At 37.2% G+C, this 20,601-nt stretch overlaps 1 protein-coding gene across 1 annotated transcript in view; it reads right to left on the bottom strand.

Annotated features, from left to right (window-relative positions):
- Positions 1-4,027: 4,027 nt before the first annotated feature.
- Positions 4,028-20,601, bottom strand: part of KCNK12 (potassium two pore domain channel subfamily K member 12) — a 38,357-nt gene continuing 21,783 nt past the window's right edge. The window contains exon 2 of the mRNA XM_015812176.1: positions 4,028-4,923. Coding sequence (XP_015667662.1) covers positions 4,028-4,923 — 896 coding nt within the window. The remainder of the gene's footprint in view (positions 4,924-20,601) is intronic.

The raw sequence follows: 20,601 nt of genomic DNA on the forward strand, positions 1-20,601 counted from the left end.
ATGCAGAAATGCAGCTCTTAATGTACAGCAAGGCTGTGCAAACCATGAAACAGCAACTTCAAGACAATCCATCAAACAGATACTTCAAATATTCTGAAAGGAAAGAAATACATCTTGTGTTATGTCAAGAAAATCAGTTTGGGTGAAATAATTTTGATTTCTGTTTTGTAGCTAGTTATTTTTTTAACATCAGTGTGCTTTATATTCAATATGAAAGGTTCCACAGGATGCTGGATTTCTGTAGCTGTCAAAGTGAAAAACAGGGCCATCAATATTGGCAGTAGGAATAGTTAATGAAGACAACAGGTGCCTGGAGCTGTCACTTTAGTGAGAAAATTTGTAGCCTACAGGTTTGTAACATACTGTATTAAAAGTAGAACAGTTGTTGCAGGCCAATCTACAAGGCATTTTTGGAAAGATTCCTTATGTTATGGGAAACTGTACAAGAAATGAAACCCACAATCTGGGACTATAGTAGAAACCAAAGGTCCCAATTAGTCATTGAGCAGCCTATGATGCTAGGGGCCCAGTACAAATCATTCCCCCATACCTGGATTTTTATAAAGCCCTTCATGAAATTATAGGCTGCTTGAATATCATTATCCTTGGTTTGTAATGGTAATACCCCTTATCTTGATATACAGGTTTTCTAACTGAATGCAAGCTCTGTATAAATGCCAAACTGGGCTTTGGGTATTCACATATTTATAATTGGTTTTCATTTTAAAACAACTAAGCTTTCTAGCCCTTACATTTATTAAGTTTGTAAGATTTAATAGACATGCATGTTGGGAATGGTCCTATTTCTGATTATTGTTTATGCTACTGCTCAGGGGATGGATTTCATTATTAGAGTGATATTCTTCAATATATTGTTATTATATTGCAATTGGTTCAGGCTGTATATTTTTAAAAATTCTATACCATTTAAAAACTTAAAGTAGGCCACAGGGTGTTAAATGTTCTCTTTGTTAGTTGATGAAAGATAGATAAACTATAAGCAATAGAAGTCTAGAGAATTTGCAAAAAAAATAAATTAAATGCAGGAAGCAGATGTGTCTTGAGATGCCTGGATGAGATGGCCTCCAATATGAACTTTATCATTGTTCTTGGAAAAGGATAATTCAGCCAGGATGAGCACAAACTGCTGAGCATGTATGGATCAATCCTGAGATGAGAGTATCGGATTAGGGCTATGAACACTATCTAGGAGAAAAGGAGGCCCAAAGCTGCCAAGCAATAAAGTAGGAAGGTGGAAATGATAGCCTGGACACAAAGAAAACGAGAAGAATTGTATTTTGGTCAAAGACTCAGAGTTTTCTCATCACTGCAGCAGCTTCAATACATATTCCTCTCTCAGCAGCACCCGTTTCCTGTATCAACATTTTTCATTCAAGCCACTGGCCTAATCCTCAAGGTAGTGAGCCCATCCTCGAGAAAGTGTTACTGTATCCAACACTTCTAGACATCATCCTGGATTATAATGGATCCATCTAAATCAGTGGTTCTCAACCTTTTTAATGCCGCGACCCCAACCGGTCGTAAGTCGAGGACTAAACCGGTCGTAAGTCGAGGACTAAACCGGTCGTAAGTCGAGGACTAAACCAGTCGTAAACCGAGGACTACCCAACCGGTCGTAAGTCGAGGACTTTCCCTGCCTGGGAGCGCCGTGCATGCGTGGTTCCGCCCCCTGCGCCGGCTGAGGCGTAGCTGGCAAGCGGCAGAGACGGAGCAGGCCGACCACCAGCTGGCCCAGCCCAAGGGAGGTAAGGCACCCGCCGGAAAAGGGGAAAAAATGGCGGACAAAAAAATGGCGGACAAAAAAAAATGGCGGACAGCCTTGCTTGGCGACCCCCATGAAATGGTCGATCGACCCCAAATGGGGTCCCGACCCACAGGTTGAGAACCACTGATATAAATAATGGATTATCTGGACTCATCTCAGTCAGGTTTCAGGCCAGAATACAGTAGGGAGACAACATTAGTCTTGCTTATTGATGACCTTGGGTGAAGTGGATTGGAGGTATTGTATTTATGGTCTGTTCTCTTTTAAAGTGCCTCAGGACTTGATGTACTTTCTCCTTCAGTTTAATATCTATCTGAACCTGCTGAGTCAAGTCATCCATTAGTTTGAGGTCCAATATCATCAGTATTATCCACATGACCCAGATGATATTGCCAACTTAGTGTAGAAAAATGTTCATGTCTCATAGGTGGGTTCTGTACAAAAGGATTACTATATGCTAGGACAGGAGTGTCAAACTGCCAGCCCGCGGGCCGGATGCATCATGTGGAAGCCGCGCCCACCCCATTGCCGGCAATGGCAAAACCGTTTTGATACGTTGGGCAACGTCACGTGACATCGCGAGTTTGACATGTCTGTGCTAGGTAAAGTAAATCAGTCTTTCCTAACCTAGTGCCCCCCACAACCTATAATTGGAGCCAAGCAACATGGCTAAAAAAATATTGGGAGATCTAATCCCAATGAATGTGGAGAACATCATATTGGGAAAGATAAAATAAATCACACTGGTTGATAGACATGGGATACACAGTGCCTGGCAGTCAAAACAATAAATACTATTCTGGAAAAATCTGATTTCCGTAACAGTTGTTTGGAATCTCAGCAGCTTGAAATAGACAATGTGAAACACATTCATCCTTAACAAGAGTATCCACTGACTGGATAGGATAGCCAAATTATTAGTTCAGTGCACACATAAGGTCTTAGCATATGTAGTTTGTGAAGATCAAGTGAGCATTTGCCACTGAAGACAATGCATGACAAGAATATTTTGCCAAATGGCTGCTAGTTTTAATATTTACTTTGGAATTAGCATAAAGTAAATTAGTTACTATTAATACAATCAGTGAAACTCGTCTTATTGCTTGAAATGGTGATAAATGCTCTTTGGCCCCATCCTAATGAAACAGAAAACCAGAAACCTTTAGAAATGTGCATATAGAAGATAGTTTTGCTCAGTGGATTTAAAGCAGGACTGGAATTTGGACTTCCTGAGTTTCAGTTGCAACTCTTAGTCTATAAAGTAGGATGAAAAAGGAATTGTCTTGGAGAATTATTATACATTATTTTCTTTTTAACAAGTGTTTAAATAAATTGAGCTCATATCCATATTTCTTTGCTGCTCCAGTTCATGAGGTTGACATAGAAGAAAACACAATTGCAACAGTTTTGAACTATGGTTACTGCATTTCCATCCTTTAAGACAGTTACGCTTTTTCTTAGCTTAGCACTATACTACATTTGCCTTAGTCAACAATGCACTTAATTCTATCAACTTTATATTGTATCTAGCAGTAATTAGCTGGAAGTGGGAAATAAAAGTGAAAATCCACCTCCTGCTTATAAGTAGCAGCAGTGATGTAGGCAGGGTATGGTCAAAATGTCAAGATGGCAGCCACAACAGTGTGATTGAATCTCTGCTTGTTTTAATTCACATTAAGACAGGAGGAACTCTGACTGCACTTTCACAAATACCATCTTGACTTTGTTAGACAATGTCTCAAAGGATAGGACAAGAGAGCATCTGTATCTTACCACTGTGCACTCAAGTGCTTGCTGTCTGACTAGTCATTTTCTGCAGTAGTCTGTGCTCACAGAGTGAGAGGCTGGCTGGTTAGAAACTGCATACTTGCATGCTGTTATTTGAGGCCCCTCCTACCTTCAGCACCACTGGGATGGCTAAGACTGAGGTTGGGATTTCTCTTTGCTTCTTGAGTGCTCTGTAATATCAGTGGTATATGCTAGGTACTTGCTAAGTTGGTCAATGATGGTTGTGTCCCTGACGCTACTGTTTAAAATATTATAAAAACTTAAGGGAATAAATACTAGTACATCCCCAAAAGGCCTCTTTAAAAATCTTAAATAATCAGCTTTTAGAAACAAGCAAAACATAAAGCCTTCCAGGAATTTGCCCTTGAGATGGACTTATTTTTTTAAAATATCATTTTATTAAATAAAGAATAAGAAAAAGTCTTCACATTAGAGAAAATAATTTCAAAATTTCTACCTAGAATCACTTGTCTCTGCCAGTCTATTGTTCATGATCGCTAAAGCTCCAACTCCACCTGAAAAATCATTTTGCCTGGTGCTGATGCAGACATTCCTGGGATAGCCATTGGCCGTCTCTGATAACTGCTTCTGCAGAAGTGCCAGGGAGACTTTGTTAGAAGCTGTGAGATCCCTCATGGAGATCATCTCACCTGAAAGCCTTCTCCCTTCTGTGTCACTATCATATTGTCCATCTGTTTCCATAGAGAAATTGTGCCGGCGGAAGCGGGATCCGGGTGTAATGGCATTGCGCCGCCCGAGGCGGGCAGCTGGCTTATTGCAATCTGGGCAACATCTGCATCGGAACTTTCTTAGCATCCAGTTTAAAATCTGCTTGATTACAATTGATATGACATTAAAAAGAGAATATATGCAGCATACCCCCATTAATATAAATGTGAAATTCCCAAATCTGTATAATCCCTGATTTTGGTAGACAGCATTTTGACTGCTCACCAGATCACCAAATCCAATGGTGCTGAAGGTGACAAAACAATAGTACAAGGAGTCAGTGTAATTCCATCCTTCCACCACTGTGTACATGGCAGAGGCACAGCAAGCTAGAGTAATGGCAAAGATTCCCAAAATTAGCATCACATGATAGACTGATGGCTTCCACCCAATCAGGCTGTCCACATCAGACATGGCAGAGCCCCTTCGGCAGGTAGGAGGTAGAAGGCCGCTTCTTCTCAGCTGTCTCTCACGGCAAGCCTTCATGACCAAAGCCAAAAGTGAGATGATACGTTCTAGAAAAAGGTTGAAGAACAAGATGGTTCCAGCACACCCAAAGAGACCATAAACGATAAGGAAGGCTTTACCCGCTACTGTTGCTGGTGTGGACATCCCAAAACCTGGAAAAATAAGGAGATAATGAAGCTAAAGAAACAGAGGTGAGCTAAGATTATGTGATCATTGAGACTGAAAAGTTCATTATTTTGTTTTATTTTTTTATCACGGAGAAGTGATTTGCTGCTATTTAATAGTAGTCTAAAATTATAGCATCTAAGGCAAACTGTCTGTGTAGTTATGTAACTATGGCCCTCACTCAGTGACATAAATTATTGCAATTGATTTGAGAGGATTAATACATTCATTAAAGCAGCCTATGAATCTTATTAAGTCAAGAGAAGCAAGTTTTATGGGGACAGTGAATATATTTGGAATTCTGAGAGTATGTAATTCACATCCTCTGCTGTATATTGTAATTATAAGTATTAGTCAACAGGGATTAGTTTAAGGATTTAACACATTCAGAAACTTTTGGGAAAAGTTTTACTATTTGGAAGGTTTTTGTGATTTTCCAGATCTAAAATAAAATGTGGAAAGTGCCACTTTTGAGATCTTCAAATATTTAACAAGCCAGAATTATGACTCTGATCCATTAGATCACTCAGAGGTATTGTTTGACCTGCATTTTAAGATGTAACATTTATAGTGAAGGATGATCCTTTTTTCAAAATTTCATCAGACATCACTCTGCAGCATTTCTTACAGTTAGATTTGTGTTTGGTAACATTGCTATGTTTTTTAAATAGTGAAATCCAAATGCTTAATGCAAGGGGTTGTTTGTGCTTGTGTAGCTGTTGTGTGGAGGGACGGGAAGTCTTTAATAATACACTGGTAGTGGATGAATCAAAATGTGCCGCTAACCCTGTATTGAAGAAGCAAAGCTATGACAATACACTACCAGGGAGTCCACAGCTGTAGAAATTTAGAGCTCTGTGGGAAGAAAAATTATACCCTTGCTTGAACTCTACATCAATAGAGTTCTTTTCTGTGGCCTAAACAACAGAAGAACGTTAAAAAAAATATAGGGCATTGTCAATTATGTTCTTGAATCTTTCACCAGTAAATCATAGAGCACGTCTTCCAAAGCAGCTTTATATTCCATGATGAACTCAAGAATGGATTTTAAGAACAGGAAACCACAGAGAATTTGCTGCTTGACAGCTTCAGCTGGAAGAAGGAATGATATTGTGTAAGTCTCTGACAATATTGCAAGGCAAGCACAATTTTTCCATCTCAAAACATTGCAGATTCACACTTTTGGTGGTGTGTCTGCCCTTCAGGTTTGACCAGACTAGGAAACCCTTTTATCTGACTGCTGCCTTGGACACTTCCTCCTGTCCTTCAAGACCATTCCATCTGCCCTCCATAAAGTGCAAGGATGACAATAATCTATGTTTATAGTGTGATTTGAAATTTCAAAAGCCTGCATGTCATAGCACAGGTATTACATAATAAGCCCTATAGTGGTTATTGGTTTCTAAACTCTAAGTTCACACATTACTTCACTGCAAGCAGGGAGTCATGTCTGTAAATCCCGTTTCTATGATAATTGTTTTCATCATACTGTATATCATTAAAGGAAACACATGGGATGAATGCCCTTTACTATGTTTGCTTCCATGAATCTACAACATTAAACCATGGAATTTAGCTGATTCACTGGGAACTCCACTTCCCTAGAGAAATTTGGTGACGTTGCTATGTGGCTCAATGAGAGAACACATGCTTTGCATGTAGAAAGTGCTAGGTTTAATCCCTGCCACCTGTATATAAGATTGAGAAAGATAAGGATACAGCCCTGGGGGAATCATTGCTACACTGTGTGAAAAATAGTGAAATAGATTGCCTAATATTTATGTATTTATTTTATATAACCACTCATTTCACATGAATGACTCTGGATGCTCATACAATGAAAAACAAGAAAGCCTAATTATAGTACAACTAAAGAACTAAAATGAAAACATCAGAAAAACCAATTAAGCAGTTTACAACTTCTGATTTGATGTAAGGCAACTTTCTCTAAGCCAGGTAGCAAGCTGAAAAAAAAATTCTTAGAACCTTCACTGCATTGCAAATTAAACCATACAAATTAAAATGCTAATATTCAAGAAGTGAAATAAATATGCTTGTTATGCAAGTAACTAATAACAAGTAAAGTGAATCAAACTCTTTTTATAAATGGAACTGCTAACTCACAATCAGAAATACTCAAACAAGACTAGCCTTTATTATTTTTTATTTTATTGCAAGTTTTACTTTTTTTAATCATATGAAATTGGATTTTTCTTCATCAATGTAAGGTAAGGTAAGAAACCTCTTCTGCATTTTAAGTTAGCCATGGGGATTCTGAAGGAAAATCAGTCTGACCACCATAGAATTAGACACAACTCATTGACTCGTTTTAGAAATAGCAAACATGCTGTGTGGCAACACCAGCAATTTATAAGCATGGGAAAGCAGACCTCTGTTGGTGGGCCAGTTGTTAGAATGAAGGCACAGTAGATTAACTTTACAGAGCCACCAGGAAACAAAAATCAAAACAAAATGTGGAGGTTTAAAGCTTTTCCCTACTTTGGAGTGGAAGTAGTATCCCTGTATCCTTGAATCTAGAGAAAGCTATACCAGCGTGAAATTTGCTCTCCCCAGAGTTAGTTTTTTTCCCAGTCACTTGACTTCTCTCCAAGATAATGAGACATAAAATCTAACAGATTTTACATGTGAAGAGGCTGTTGGTGATGTTGGTATAAAAACATCTGCACAGCTAAGGATAATTTAAGGTTATCTTAGTCATTTGTTGGATATGAGATGAAGGCAATGCCAAGGGGCCACAGAAGAAAAAAATACATTGCTCAGGTATGTTTGTGTTGCAGTTAGGTCCAAGGGGAAAAAGATCATTAGGGTGCTCAGTGGAACTTAAAAAATGGTCATGCCTACCATATGGATTCACTTTACAATAATAGTTTACATGCATGCTTTTGGACAGCTTGATATAGTGTTTAAGACATCAGCGGAGAAATTGTGAGATTATGAGTTCCAGTCCTGCCTTAAGTACAAAACCAGTTGGGTGACCTTGGGCCAGTCCCCCTTTCTCAGCCCTGAGAAGGAGGCATTGGCAAACTGCTTTAGAAAAATGTGGCCAAGAAAACTGCAGGGACTAGTCGAGGCAGTCACCAGGAGTCAACAGTGACTCAAATGCACACCTGCAGGATTTTGGAACCATTTGGATAGAGAGAAAGTTTTTTGGGGGAGAAACTGGAGTGAACTGATAACTGGGGAACTCTGCTCATTTCTCAGTTCTAAATTTCTTTCTCAGCTCGAAGTTTGGTTCTATGTCCAACCAGGCAGTTGGAGGAAGCAGAATGAAGGAACAGGACTGAAGCCTAAGAAAGAAGGGAAGAGAGAATCAGAATCCTGTGATGAAGAGTCAGGGAAGGTTGTGCTATGTCATTAATTGGTTGTGCTTCAGTATCTATTTTTTATAAATTAAAAACAACCACTACCTCTGAAGGCAATATTTATGAAATATTTATTTGGTAATACCTGTTTTCATAAATACTGGATTAGTGTTGGATTTATTTGGGCTGTTTTATTTGGCTATTAAACTAAACTAAATGGCAACAAAGAGTCATTCAGTGTCTATTTTTGCTACCCAAATATGATAGCCTTAATAAATAGTCCAGTAACTGAATTTTATGTGAGCTGCATCTTTTCAGGTTTGTAATACTATAGAAACATTTGATAAGAAAGAGCAAAATCTTTTCTGCTCTGACTTTCCCAATTCTACTTTATGGAAAATATCTCTACTATGGAAAACAAGCTGTCAGAAATAATTTGTTTTTTCATATATTTTTGGAAAAGATAAAGAAAATAAATTTAACTTAGTGCCAAGCAGCTCGTACCATCTAGCATGAAACAAAATGTTTGTTTTATTCTTAAGAAATGATACAGTTGTTTAAATGCTCCAAGCTAGGTCTCTTGCTGAGGAATTATCGATCTGGAATCCTGACACTATGATTTAAGTATTGAATCAGATTGAATTGAATTAATTTTACAAATCACTGATGTAATTTGAATATTTCCAATTTCATTTAATGATTCAATTTATTTGCAAAATCTATCTGATTCAAAATTCTGCTCAAATTGACTTCAAACCAAATCTTCTAACTGAAGCTTAATGTGGCTCTATTAAATCTACACGATCTTTAGATTACAATAGTTAATTTGCCTATAGGAGTAATCCAAGACTTTTCACTACTATAGGCAAAAATGCACTCCCTCATCCTGTGAATCCATTTACCTAACCAGATTGGCAACTGAATTATACTTCAGTTAACACTGGCCACTGCACCTAAGATAACTGCCTAGTTTAGAGCAAGGCTTTTCAACCAGTGGTATGGGTACCACCTGTGGTACATTTGCACCTGGCAGGTGGTACGCGACCATCCTAGAAAAGTGGTAGCGGGGGAGGGGAATGAGCTGAACCGATGGCAACACCACACAAGCCTGAGCCAGAGATGGCTGGAGCTGCAGGGCTATCAGGGCTCAGCGGAAGCACCAGGATCAGCACCCAGCTCCAGCTGGAGCTCGGTGCTGATCCTGGCACTTCTGAGCCCAGAAGAAGCGCTGATCAGCTGGAATGTTGCAGCATATCCAGGGTATTGTGATTTACATTCAGATTTTTGGCAACTGATTCATATTTATGACAGTTACAGTGTCCCAGGGTCATGTGAACTGACCAAAACCTGCTGCAACCACCCAGCAGACAGGGGAGAATAAAAACCAAACACCCCCCACCCCACCCCTGCTGCCAATCCTCAACAGAAATGCTCACAACAATGAAAACCTCAGACAGGAGGAAGAGCACGGCCGGGCGGGCAGGCAGGTGTCTTGCTTGGCTGTGGCTTGGGGGGCACTTTTTTCAGTGCCATTGTAACTTTGAACAGTCACTAAGTAAACTGTTGTAAGTCGAGGACTACATGTACTTCATCACTTTTTTGACACCTTGCTAGGCGACTGGTGGTACTCAGATGTTGCCATATCCCAAAAGTGGTACAATGGGTGAAAAGGTTGAAAAGCCCTGGTTTAGAGGCTCCAGGACAAATTTCAGACACACACAACTGCCTTCCTAGAGCTTCCTGCTGCTTTCCATCCCTTCTCCTCTTATAGATATAATCTAAATGGAATGCTTCACTCTATTGGAACATATCCACCATCTCTGCTGTATCTCCAATCATTGTTACTCAACATAAAGCCCTTCCAATGCAATCTGTGCTTGGTTCCATAAATTGGTTGGAATAATTTTGCATTGGCTGTCATATTACTAGTTGTGCTGAGATAGTTTAATGGCCAATACAATATCTTTACAATTAGGCTAGAATAATAATATGTCCAATTCATTTTCCAGCTGCACTTTACATTTCTTAGTGTGCTTTTTAATCAATGACAGAATATCCACCCACCCAAGAAGTTTAATTAAGGGAGACAAGTGAGAAGCCTCTAAGGAATCAGGCTCAAATTGGAAGGTATAAAATGTTCAGATTACAAGGATAGTTATATCATTATTTTAAATTAATTGTAAGGATTTAAGTAGTCTACATGTTTTATATCTGTCACATTTTACCGCTAATTGTGTTAGTCAAATGTCAGCAAGATCAATGATTCAGTAATGACTCAAGTTTTGCTATTGTGCTGTCCTCCAGTTAGGGTAAGTTGTAGACTAAGGTCTCGGTTATAAACCTGACTCCAGAAGGCTTAATTTATTTGCTGGACTCAGACTCGGGTGAAGTTTCTGGCACAAAATAAAAATTATTTATTGCAAACTAAAATGAACAGTTGATTGTTCTTGTTATTATAATTATTCCAGCCAATTGATTATATACATTTTTTGGTATTGATTAGTTTTTGTTGATGCTATTGTTAGCTTTGGTAAGCTGTTTAGATTCTGCTACTTCAATCAACTCAAAAACATTTATAATAGATATCATAAAAAAATTAAATGCTAAAATATCTCATTTACCTTTGCTTCCACAAAATACATTTTCAATCTGGCTAGTTGGAAACAGATTTTTTTCAAGTTTTGTTTAAAGCTTTCTAGGTCATGTGTTTCACTTTAAAAAGGTGATTCATGACTTATCCCTCATTTTCTGCTACAGTCATAATGTAATCTTGGATAAAGCTTTGCTCCTGGCACATTTTGCATGAACTGTGCTTGAAACATATTTTGTCTTTCCTTAATAATAATAATAATAATAATAATAATAATAATAATAATAATAATAATAATAATAATAATAATAATAATAATAATAATAATAAAGTTGGAAGGGACCTTGGAGGTCATCGAGTCCAACCCCCTGCTCAGGCAGGAACCCTACACCATTTCAGACAAATGGCTGTCCAGTCTCTTCTTAAAAACTTCCAGTGTTGGAGCATTCACCGCTTCTGGAGGCAGGTTGTTCCATTGGTTAATTGTTCTAACTGTCAGGAAGTTTCTCCTTAGTTCTAAGTTGCTTCTCTCCTTGATCAGTTTCCACCCGTTGCTTCTTGTCCTGCCGTCAGGCGCCTTGGAGAATAGCTTGACTCCCTCTTCTTTGTGGCAGCCCCTGAGAACACTGCTATCATGTCCCCCCTCATCCTTCTCTTCGTTAAACTAGACATACCCAATTCCAGCAATCATTCCTTATATGTTTTAGCCTCCAGTCCCCTAATCATCTTTGTTGCTCTTCTCTGTACTCTCAACATCTTTTTTACATTGTGGTGACCAAAACTGGATGCAGTTTTCCAAGTGTGGCCTTACCAAGTGGTATCAACACTTCACATGATCTTGATTCTATCCCTCTGTTAATGCAGGCTAGCACTTGATAGCTCAATTGTCAAATTTAATCTAAGCCAACATTTTATGTTAATTGCAGAAAAGTGGATGAGTGTTTACCAACAATTCAGCATCCATAATTGAATAGCTCAATTGATATCTTTAAATTTCTCTTAAGGTCATGGTTAAAAAAGTAAAATGTATTCCTCCCTCATTGTTTTCTCATAGAATCTTCTGAAGGTTTGTTTGGGTGCAGTTTTTTTTATTAGGTACATGTTCAGTAGAATTTATTTATGAAAGAGAAATTATTTGAGGACAATTGAGGTGAGCTTCAAGGATTCTCTATATATTTGCCATCCAGCCAAAATTTGTTATCCCAATCATTATTAATATATCCTTCTTTTGGACAGAAGAAAGACATGTTGCCTGCTTTGATCTTAGGAATTAAGACCTGTGTATATTTAACAGCAAAACTACCAAAGCTACAAAATTAGTTACTGCAGTTTTACAGTGTTTGCAGTTGCTGCTTCCTTTATATTATACAGTAATTATATGGGTTTTGCTAACCCTCCTAAATATCAAAGTTTATGGATCAGATTATTAAAACATATTTAAATCCAAGAGAAAGAGGGCAATCAAGAATCTAAATATTTGTTAAAATTCACAGATTTACGTATTATTTGTGGGCAAAATATTCATCTGATCAAGGAGTGGAAGATTGCATGCTAGGATAGGATTTTAGGGGAGGAAAATATTGGCTTGACATTGTATAAACTCCTCCAGTTATTAAATTACAACTGCCCCCAGATAACAGATGGATCTTAACAGTAAATATGCTGCTTGCCTTCATTTCCCATCTGTAGAATTTCACCCAGCATCCATTTCCCAATTTATAAACACTGTTCTGTTTCATGCTCTTTCTACAATAACAGCAAAGTAAACACAATATCTCCATAACAACCAAACACACTACCACCTCTTGGAAATTAGACTAGCGCTGTAACAATGATCTATTTTACAACTCTTGAAAGCCTCAACTCTCCACCCTACCTGCTGTCCCCACTCCAGGCTTTCTTTAGTTCCAATTGTTCTTCCAAGTTTTCTAAATGAATCCCGGGGATGCTAAATAAGGTTTGCAGAACATGCTAGATAAGTCTACAGGGGAATTATGTTCAGTAGTAGAAACTGTGGCCAGAAATAGCTCAAGAAAACCCAGGAGAAATCAATGGATAATGTAAAGCAAGTAGATAAAAGAAACATGACAGATTGGAACAAAATCAGACCCAGCCTATTAAAAAATGATGGTCTGAGAAATATCGTTGCTGCTTCACTGTCAATTCCTAATAATCTGCTGAGGGATCTATCAATTTTATACACACTGTGTGTGGTAGACCTCATGAAATTTCAAATGAAAGTTATGTTGGCATAGATTAGCAGTTAATATTAGGTAGGCTCATTATTAAAAACCAAAACACAGGTCTAGCATTTGGTGGTGGAGGAGGCTGTTGGGCATATCTGCTTGGCACAACACATATGAAAAGGATTTCAAGATTGTAATTGATCTCAAGCTGAAAAGGAGTCGTGATTCTGGTGCCATTGCAGAAAAGGCTAATGAACTTTTAAACTGCATTGATAGAAAATAATTTCCAAGTCACAGGAAATAATATACTAATCAGGTGAGCTATGTACAGGGTAGGGATCTTTATTTCAAAAAAGCAAAAAAACAGAGAGGAATTGAAAAACTCAGAATGAAAATGAAATAATAAAAATAATTAAATAATTGAAAAGAATTAAAATTGGAAAGGAATTGAAATAATCAAGGGGCATGGGAAACAAGAGCAAAGAACAGGGTCTATTGATTGTGGGGAAGTAAAGATTGAAGCCACAGTACTTTTAAACAACCTGAAAAGACAATGAATATTTTTTTCTCTGCAAACCAGAGAGCAAGGCTAGATCTCATGTTCTTACTTAACGAAAGAGTAAATTTTATGCACTGAAATGCTTTGAATGGGGAAGCAACCAACTCTATCCTCAGCCTGCTGCTAGATTACAATTCTCTTAATTCCTAAAACTTCTGGTCAAAGAAAGCCTGGACAAAGCAGGTTGGATAGAAATCTATTTTGGTCTAATGGCTATCACCAAATTTTTTTATTGTCTGATAAGAAAATAATGAGAACTGCTTCTAAGAGTCCAGCATTTCTACCTGACTATGACATGCTGATGATATGATGGAAAAGACCTACACCACATCTGTTTCCCTTTCACAGGCCATGAAACATATGGAAAACTCCATTGCTATATATTTTCCCATTTAAGGTGATTGATTCTCCTCTACCCTCCAGTTTTGCAGTTCAAGGCCAAGTTATACATGTTGTTAAATAGTATTTGTATGTTAAAAATTCTGTTTTTTATTGACAGGAAATCTTCCAGTAGTGCTAATGAAAATTACATTCCCATTGGAAACCATATGTTGAATGGGAATGGGATATCTTTAGGAAGCAATCACTCCATCTCACCCTTAAGCTAAACTTCTAAAATTTCTTAAAATCTGAGGGTACTTTTGCCTTTTGGTGGAATTTGATATCCCATTCCCATTCAACATATGGTTTCCAATGTGAAAATAAATGGTTTGAAAAAAGTGGCTTCATCTCTTCCACTGATGATCTAATAATAACCTTTGAAAGATCAGGAGACCAAGTCGCATTTCTTCACCACTCAAATGGTATCTTTTGGGTCTGTACAAACTATATTCTGCTACTAATTAATGAATTATAGTTTAATTTAGGATATTTGGGAAGCTAAACTATCAGGTTGTGAAACACAAAAAATTCCAGGACTGTGATCTCTAGCCATTATAGAACTGTTGGCTAACTAACAACAGAATGTAAGATTAGTGGGAGAAGAAAGTGACAGCTACTTATTCAAAGATACTGCAGAGAATGAAAAGGGTTATATGTAACATTTCTAAGAAGTCTGAAAATTAAATAGAAGGGAGAGTGGATATAAGCAATTAAAAGATAGAAGATGAATATAATTTCTAAGAAAAAGTTAAGTGGGCAGATGAAATTATTTAAATAAGTGTTTTTCAAACATGGTAAATTTAAGATGCTAGCTGGACAATTCTGGGAGTTGAAGTCTATACATCTTAAATATAAATATAAGCAATATTTCAAGAAACATATAAATCCTTAATTATGAGTAGTGGCTAGGGATAACAAAAGGGAAAACGAACTATTGAAAGTTCTTCCTTATTAAGATTTTTGTTATACCTTTTGACTCACTTTTCTGTATCCATTTATTTTTTACTATCAGCTCGAAAAATATAGAGTAACTATATGTTTAAAATATGATAGATGATAAATAAATATTAAAGTTTCATTAAAAAAACCCTAAGAGATTGAATACGAATCATTTGGTAACTTATCTTTTAAATGGCAAGAAATCTGGGAAGAAGCATTGTAGATTGTTCAAAGAGAACTGCCTCACTATAAATGAGGTTAGAAAATTCCTCTTACAGTTTCCAGAACTCTCTGTATTTACCTACAGATTAGTATGACGGCTATTTTACTGAAGTTTGTGTGGTTCTTGCTCCCATGATCTTCCCCAACTGTGTGCAGCCTGACAGGTAGAAATCTAATTGCTGAAATGTTAACCGTTCAACTGAAACTGCTCATTTTGAGTAATCAAATCAAATCTTTTATTACGGTCATAGACCAGCGTATCTCATTATGAGTAAGTCTGAAAACATGTCACAGAAATACTCAAAAGGTTAACTTTAATTACAATTTTCTGTCCAGTTATTGTCAGTGAAAATTCAGCTTTAGTGGGTGAAACATTTGAGGACCAATCTAGACAAACTGAGCTGCTATACAGTAATACTTCCTTTTTTTTAGAACGGTAGAATTTCTAAGTTGTGGTTTATTCAACTAACCCAACCTCCTCTTAATAACCCCCTGCTTCTGGTGGAGATTTATCCTGCTTGCCAGTGAGGTAGCTTGCTTGGACCTTGTCTGGATAAACCCACATTCTCTGAGCACTGATAACTTGTAACCTACAATTGGAGATTGGTTTGGATTTCACAAACTTCCTGAACAGATTTCAATGGTGCAATTGTTACTATTACTATTACTATTACTACTGCCACTACTACTGCCACTACTACTGCTATTACTACTACTACTACTACTACTACTACTACTACTACTACTACTACTACTAATAATAATAATAATAATAATAATAATAATAAAGTTGGAAGGGATCTTAGAGGTCTTCTAGTCCAACTCAGGCAGGAAACCCTATACCATTTCAGACAAATGGTTGTCCAGTCTCTTCTTAAAAACTTCCAGTATTGGAGCATTCACAACTTCTGGAGGTGGGTTGTTCCATTGATTAATTGTTCTAATTGTCAGGAAATTTCTCCTTAGTTCTAGGTTGCTTCTCTCCTTGATTAATTTCCATCCACTGCTTCTTGTCCTGCCTTCAGGCGCTTTGGAGAATAGCTTGACTCCCTCTTCTTTGTGGCAACCCATGAAATATTGGAACACTGCTATCATGTCACCCCTAGTCCTTCTCTAGACATACCCAATTAAACTAGACATACCCAATTCCAGCAATCGTTCTTTAGATGTTTTAGCCTCCAGTCCTCTGATCATCTTTGTTGCTCTTCTCTGTACTCTTTCTAGAATCTCAACATCTTTTTTACATCATGGTGACCAAAACTGGATGCAGTATTCCAAGTGTGGCCTTACCAAGGCATTATAAAATGGTATTAATACTTCACATGATCTTGCTTTATCTCTCTGTTAATGCAGCCTAGCACCGTGTTGGCTTTTTTGGCAGCTGCAGCACACTGCTGGCTCATATTTGACAAAATACTGCTACTAAAATGGATGTTTGCAGCTTAGTAGAAGAAATGAAAAGGGCCTATGTCTAGCATACGAGAGTAGCCACTCTCACATGGAAAGAAAAGACGTGTAGAAAGATTCATGGAAGTCTTCATGAGAACATGGAGAAGGAGAGGACTTCTGGGGACAAAACAGTGAATTGAATACAGCCCCACTGAGAGTGGAGCTGATGACAGTGGCAGAATGAAGATCTGGCCAATGGACTGACTCTTTGGGATTCCACTCTGGGCAAAGAGAGGACTTGGGATCACTCCCATTTGCTTCAGACAGTGGCTCCTCACAAGGAGACTGCAAGACAGTGGTCTCTACCAGGTTTGGAGCTTTGGGAGAAAAAGGAGTGTTATCATTGTCCAAACTGCAGCCGGCACTTTTATAGGTGCAGGGGTCACATACTTCCATTCTTAATCACTTTGGAAATTGCTTGTTAACTGCTTTTCAAGATACTAAGAATTTTGAGAACTGCAAGTTTTACTACACTGGGCAAATTTCATTCAATCCTTAGTGAAATAAATGTCTATGGAAATTCTCAGTCATCCAGGTCATGGTTATCCCAAAGGTGCTTTTTCAAGAGGCAATTGGACTTTCTTGTTTTTCTTTGAAGACATTTTGCTTCTCATGCAAGAAACTGCTTCAGTTCTGACTGGATGGTGGGGAATGGAAGGATTTATATTCCTTGCAGACAGCTGGTCATTTGTATTCTTTTAGAGAGTTGTTAAAGCCACTTGGAGGTTTGTCTGTATCCTCAGGGTCAAATGGTGTGGACCCTTCCTGGAACTGCTGAAAGGACTGTGTTATGGAGCTATGCTTTCTGCAGGATGAAATGACAATACAATACTTTCAGCAGTTCCAAGAAGGCTCCACACCCATTTGCACTACTCAGGTGACCCTGAGGATATAGATAAATCTCTTCAAGTTGCCTCTTGAAAAAGCACCTTTGGGACTTAAGTTTTAAATACAACTTTTAAAATATGATTTTATTAAATTTTTAAAATATGATTTAAAGGTAAACAAACAAGAAAAAATAAAATGGAGAAAAAAGAATCAGACAAAATGCAAGATAAAAGTGCAGAAAGAAAAAGAAAAAAGTAAAGAAAAAAGCAATAGAATGGCTTTTGACTTTCTTTGGTAGAGATATAGATAAAATACATCTAATTCTTACTGTAAAGTTAACAATTAACTGTACTGTTACAGTTACTGAAACAATTAACAATAACAAGTTAATCCCATATTAATTCTGATCATCAAATTTCTATTTCTTTTCATTTTCTTATTTTTTCTTTTTTCCCCTACACACATATAACAAAACGCACACATAAACATACATATACATATACAATTTTCTGTATTTTCCATTTTTTTCTTTACTATTTTCCTTAGTTTGTATTAATTTTTATCTTTTAAATTGCAATGCTTAATAAAATTACTATACAAAAGCACATGGAGGAGCAGAAAAGAAGATTTATTGGAGCATTTATAACAGACAGAAGAGGAACAAGAAGATTTATGTGCACATTTTCAAAAGGAATGGAAGAGGGACCAAAATATTGTGTGTACAATTCTTCTAGTTTAGATTATTCCTTTAAAAAAAAAAGAAATGGAGAAGTTGAGCTTTTAATTAATTAATTAATTAATTAATTAATTAAACTGCCCAATTCCATAGTGAATTTGGATGGTAAGTCATTAGGAATGTATTCTAATTAGCAACTAAAACTTTTTGAGCTGTGGAGAAAATGTGCATGATTGGGCATGTGGGAGGTTAAGAAAGAGCTGTATTATTTCTTTAAAAAAATAGATGAAAAAGAAAGGGAAATGAGTACTGTATTAATATTCTATTCTTTTTGGCTTCAAATATATGTTAAAAGTTCTACTACTCCACTTCTCCCCTTGCATGGCATCTCTTTTTTCCCCTTTCCTTTCCTTTCTTTCTCCTACTCATTCTCATTGCTTTTCATCTCCTTTTTCCTCTTTTCTTAGTTTCATTTGATTTAAACAATTTCAGAGGATGGGCTATATATGTGTGTCCAGTCATTTGTGGAAGAAAGGAAAGTGAGAAAATAAGATCTTCAAACATCAGTCGATTTTGTTGAGAGTCAAGACTTTGTTTAGTCTCAGAATCTTGGAAAAATCTACTTTGGCGCTGTATTTGACAAGACTACTAAATACTATTGGATTTGTATTTTATTTTTAAAGTAATGTACATTTACTATACTTTCATTTTAAAAATAATAAGTTTATCTCTGACTTTTTTTAAAAAAATCTTGTATTCTTGTGCAAACCAATTTATGCAGGCTGTTCTCTTTGGAAGTGGAAGGGTTATGTCATGAATCATTTCCCTCCTTCTCTTGCTTGGCCATTTCTCTAAACAATGCCCAGAAATTACCTGGAAAAAAATCTAAATAATTTCACATTTTAAACTATATTTCTCCATGGTTCATAAAAAGTAAGTGTTGCAAAAATGTCCTATGGAAAAATAATATAATTTCTGATACTTATTGGTGCTTTGATTCTGTTGAGCAAAAGCTTATGTAAAAACTACCAAATTCTCTAGAATTCTTTATCAAGCAAGATGTTACGAAATAACAACAGCAACAAATAGACAATAGAAAACAAATAAGGGGTACCAGCAATGCATTGTTTCCATGAGGAGGCTCGAAATATTTCAAAGCCATCTCAAAATGGAGTTTGTAGACTCATGGCAGAATCATCATGAGGTGTTGTCAGTATCAGATTACAGCAAAACTGTTGGCTGTTGTCCTAACAATTAGTGCTACTTTTATTTACAGAATACAAATCATGTACTTGTAGAAACTGGTGGATTACCCCAGTTTTGTTTCCCTTTCTTCACACCAAATATCACCAGTCAATAGGAAACAATCCCCAATCTCCTTAACATACATTTTTGGCTGGGACTGGGGGAGATGTTTTGGCAGACCAGTGGGCTAAACTACCTGTCAAAACTAGTAACTATTGTTTCACAAGTGTTTTATATTCAAAGGGAGCCTGAATTTCAGTTGATATTAACTGATAATTGGCCTTTTGAAAACAGATCTAGCCCTGTTTCAGAAGTGGCACAGGGAGAGTTGCACCATGAAGCTGCTTTCCTCTGCCCCCATCTTATTTCACCCTGAAACACCCCTGCTGGGCCTACTGATCAGCTGTTGTACAGGCTGAGCCAAGCATTTGAGCCAGGGATTGGTTTGAAGATCCCAGGGAGCCACGTTGAAAGAACTGGGCTCTTTTAGTGATCTCAGAACCACTGAACCATATCTTTCAAACATCCTGGAGCATTCGAGAACTACCAGAGGACTGAAAAAGGGCTGACATGGTTCCTATCTTTAAAAAAAAAAAAGGAAAGGAAAAAATAGATCCAGGAAACTGCAGACCAATCAGCCTGATATCAATACCTGGGAAGATCCTGGAAAATATAATCAAGCAAGGGATCTGTGAACACCTAGAAGCAAGCAAAATTATCATTAGAAGCCAATATGGATTTGTCAAAAATAGATCATGCCAGACAAATCTTATTGCATTCTTTGACAAAGTGACTAAATTAGTAGACTGGCGAAATGCTGTGGGCAATACTGTACTTGTCACAGAGAAGAAAAATTTACCTTATTCTCCAAAACATCTGCAGTAATGGATGGAAATTTATCAAGGGGAGATCCAACCTAGAACTAAGGAGAAATTTCCTGACAGAACAATTAATCAGTGGAATGGCTTGCCCCCGTAAGTTGCGGGTGCTCTATCACTGAAGCTTTTTAAGAAGAGACTGGACAGCCATATGTCCAGAATGATATAGGGTGTCCTGCTTGAGCAGGATGTTAATAATAATAATAATAATAATAATAATAATAATAATAATAATAATAATAATAATAATAATAATAATAATAATAATAATAATAATAATAGTAAAGTTGGAAGGGACCTTGAAGGTCATCTAGTCCAACCCCCTGCTCAGGCAGGAAACCCTATACCATTTCGGACAAATGGCTGTCCAGTCTCTTCTTAAAAACTTC

The sequence above is a fragment of the Protobothrops mucrosquamatus genome, unplaced genomic scaffold (genome assembly GCF_001527695.2).
Source record: "Protobothrops mucrosquamatus isolate PMUCROS unplaced genomic scaffold, P.Mucros_1.0 scaffold_57, whole genome shotgun sequence".
Classification (NCBI taxonomy): Eukaryota; Metazoa; Chordata; class Lepidosauria; order Squamata; family Viperidae; genus Protobothrops; species Protobothrops mucrosquamatus.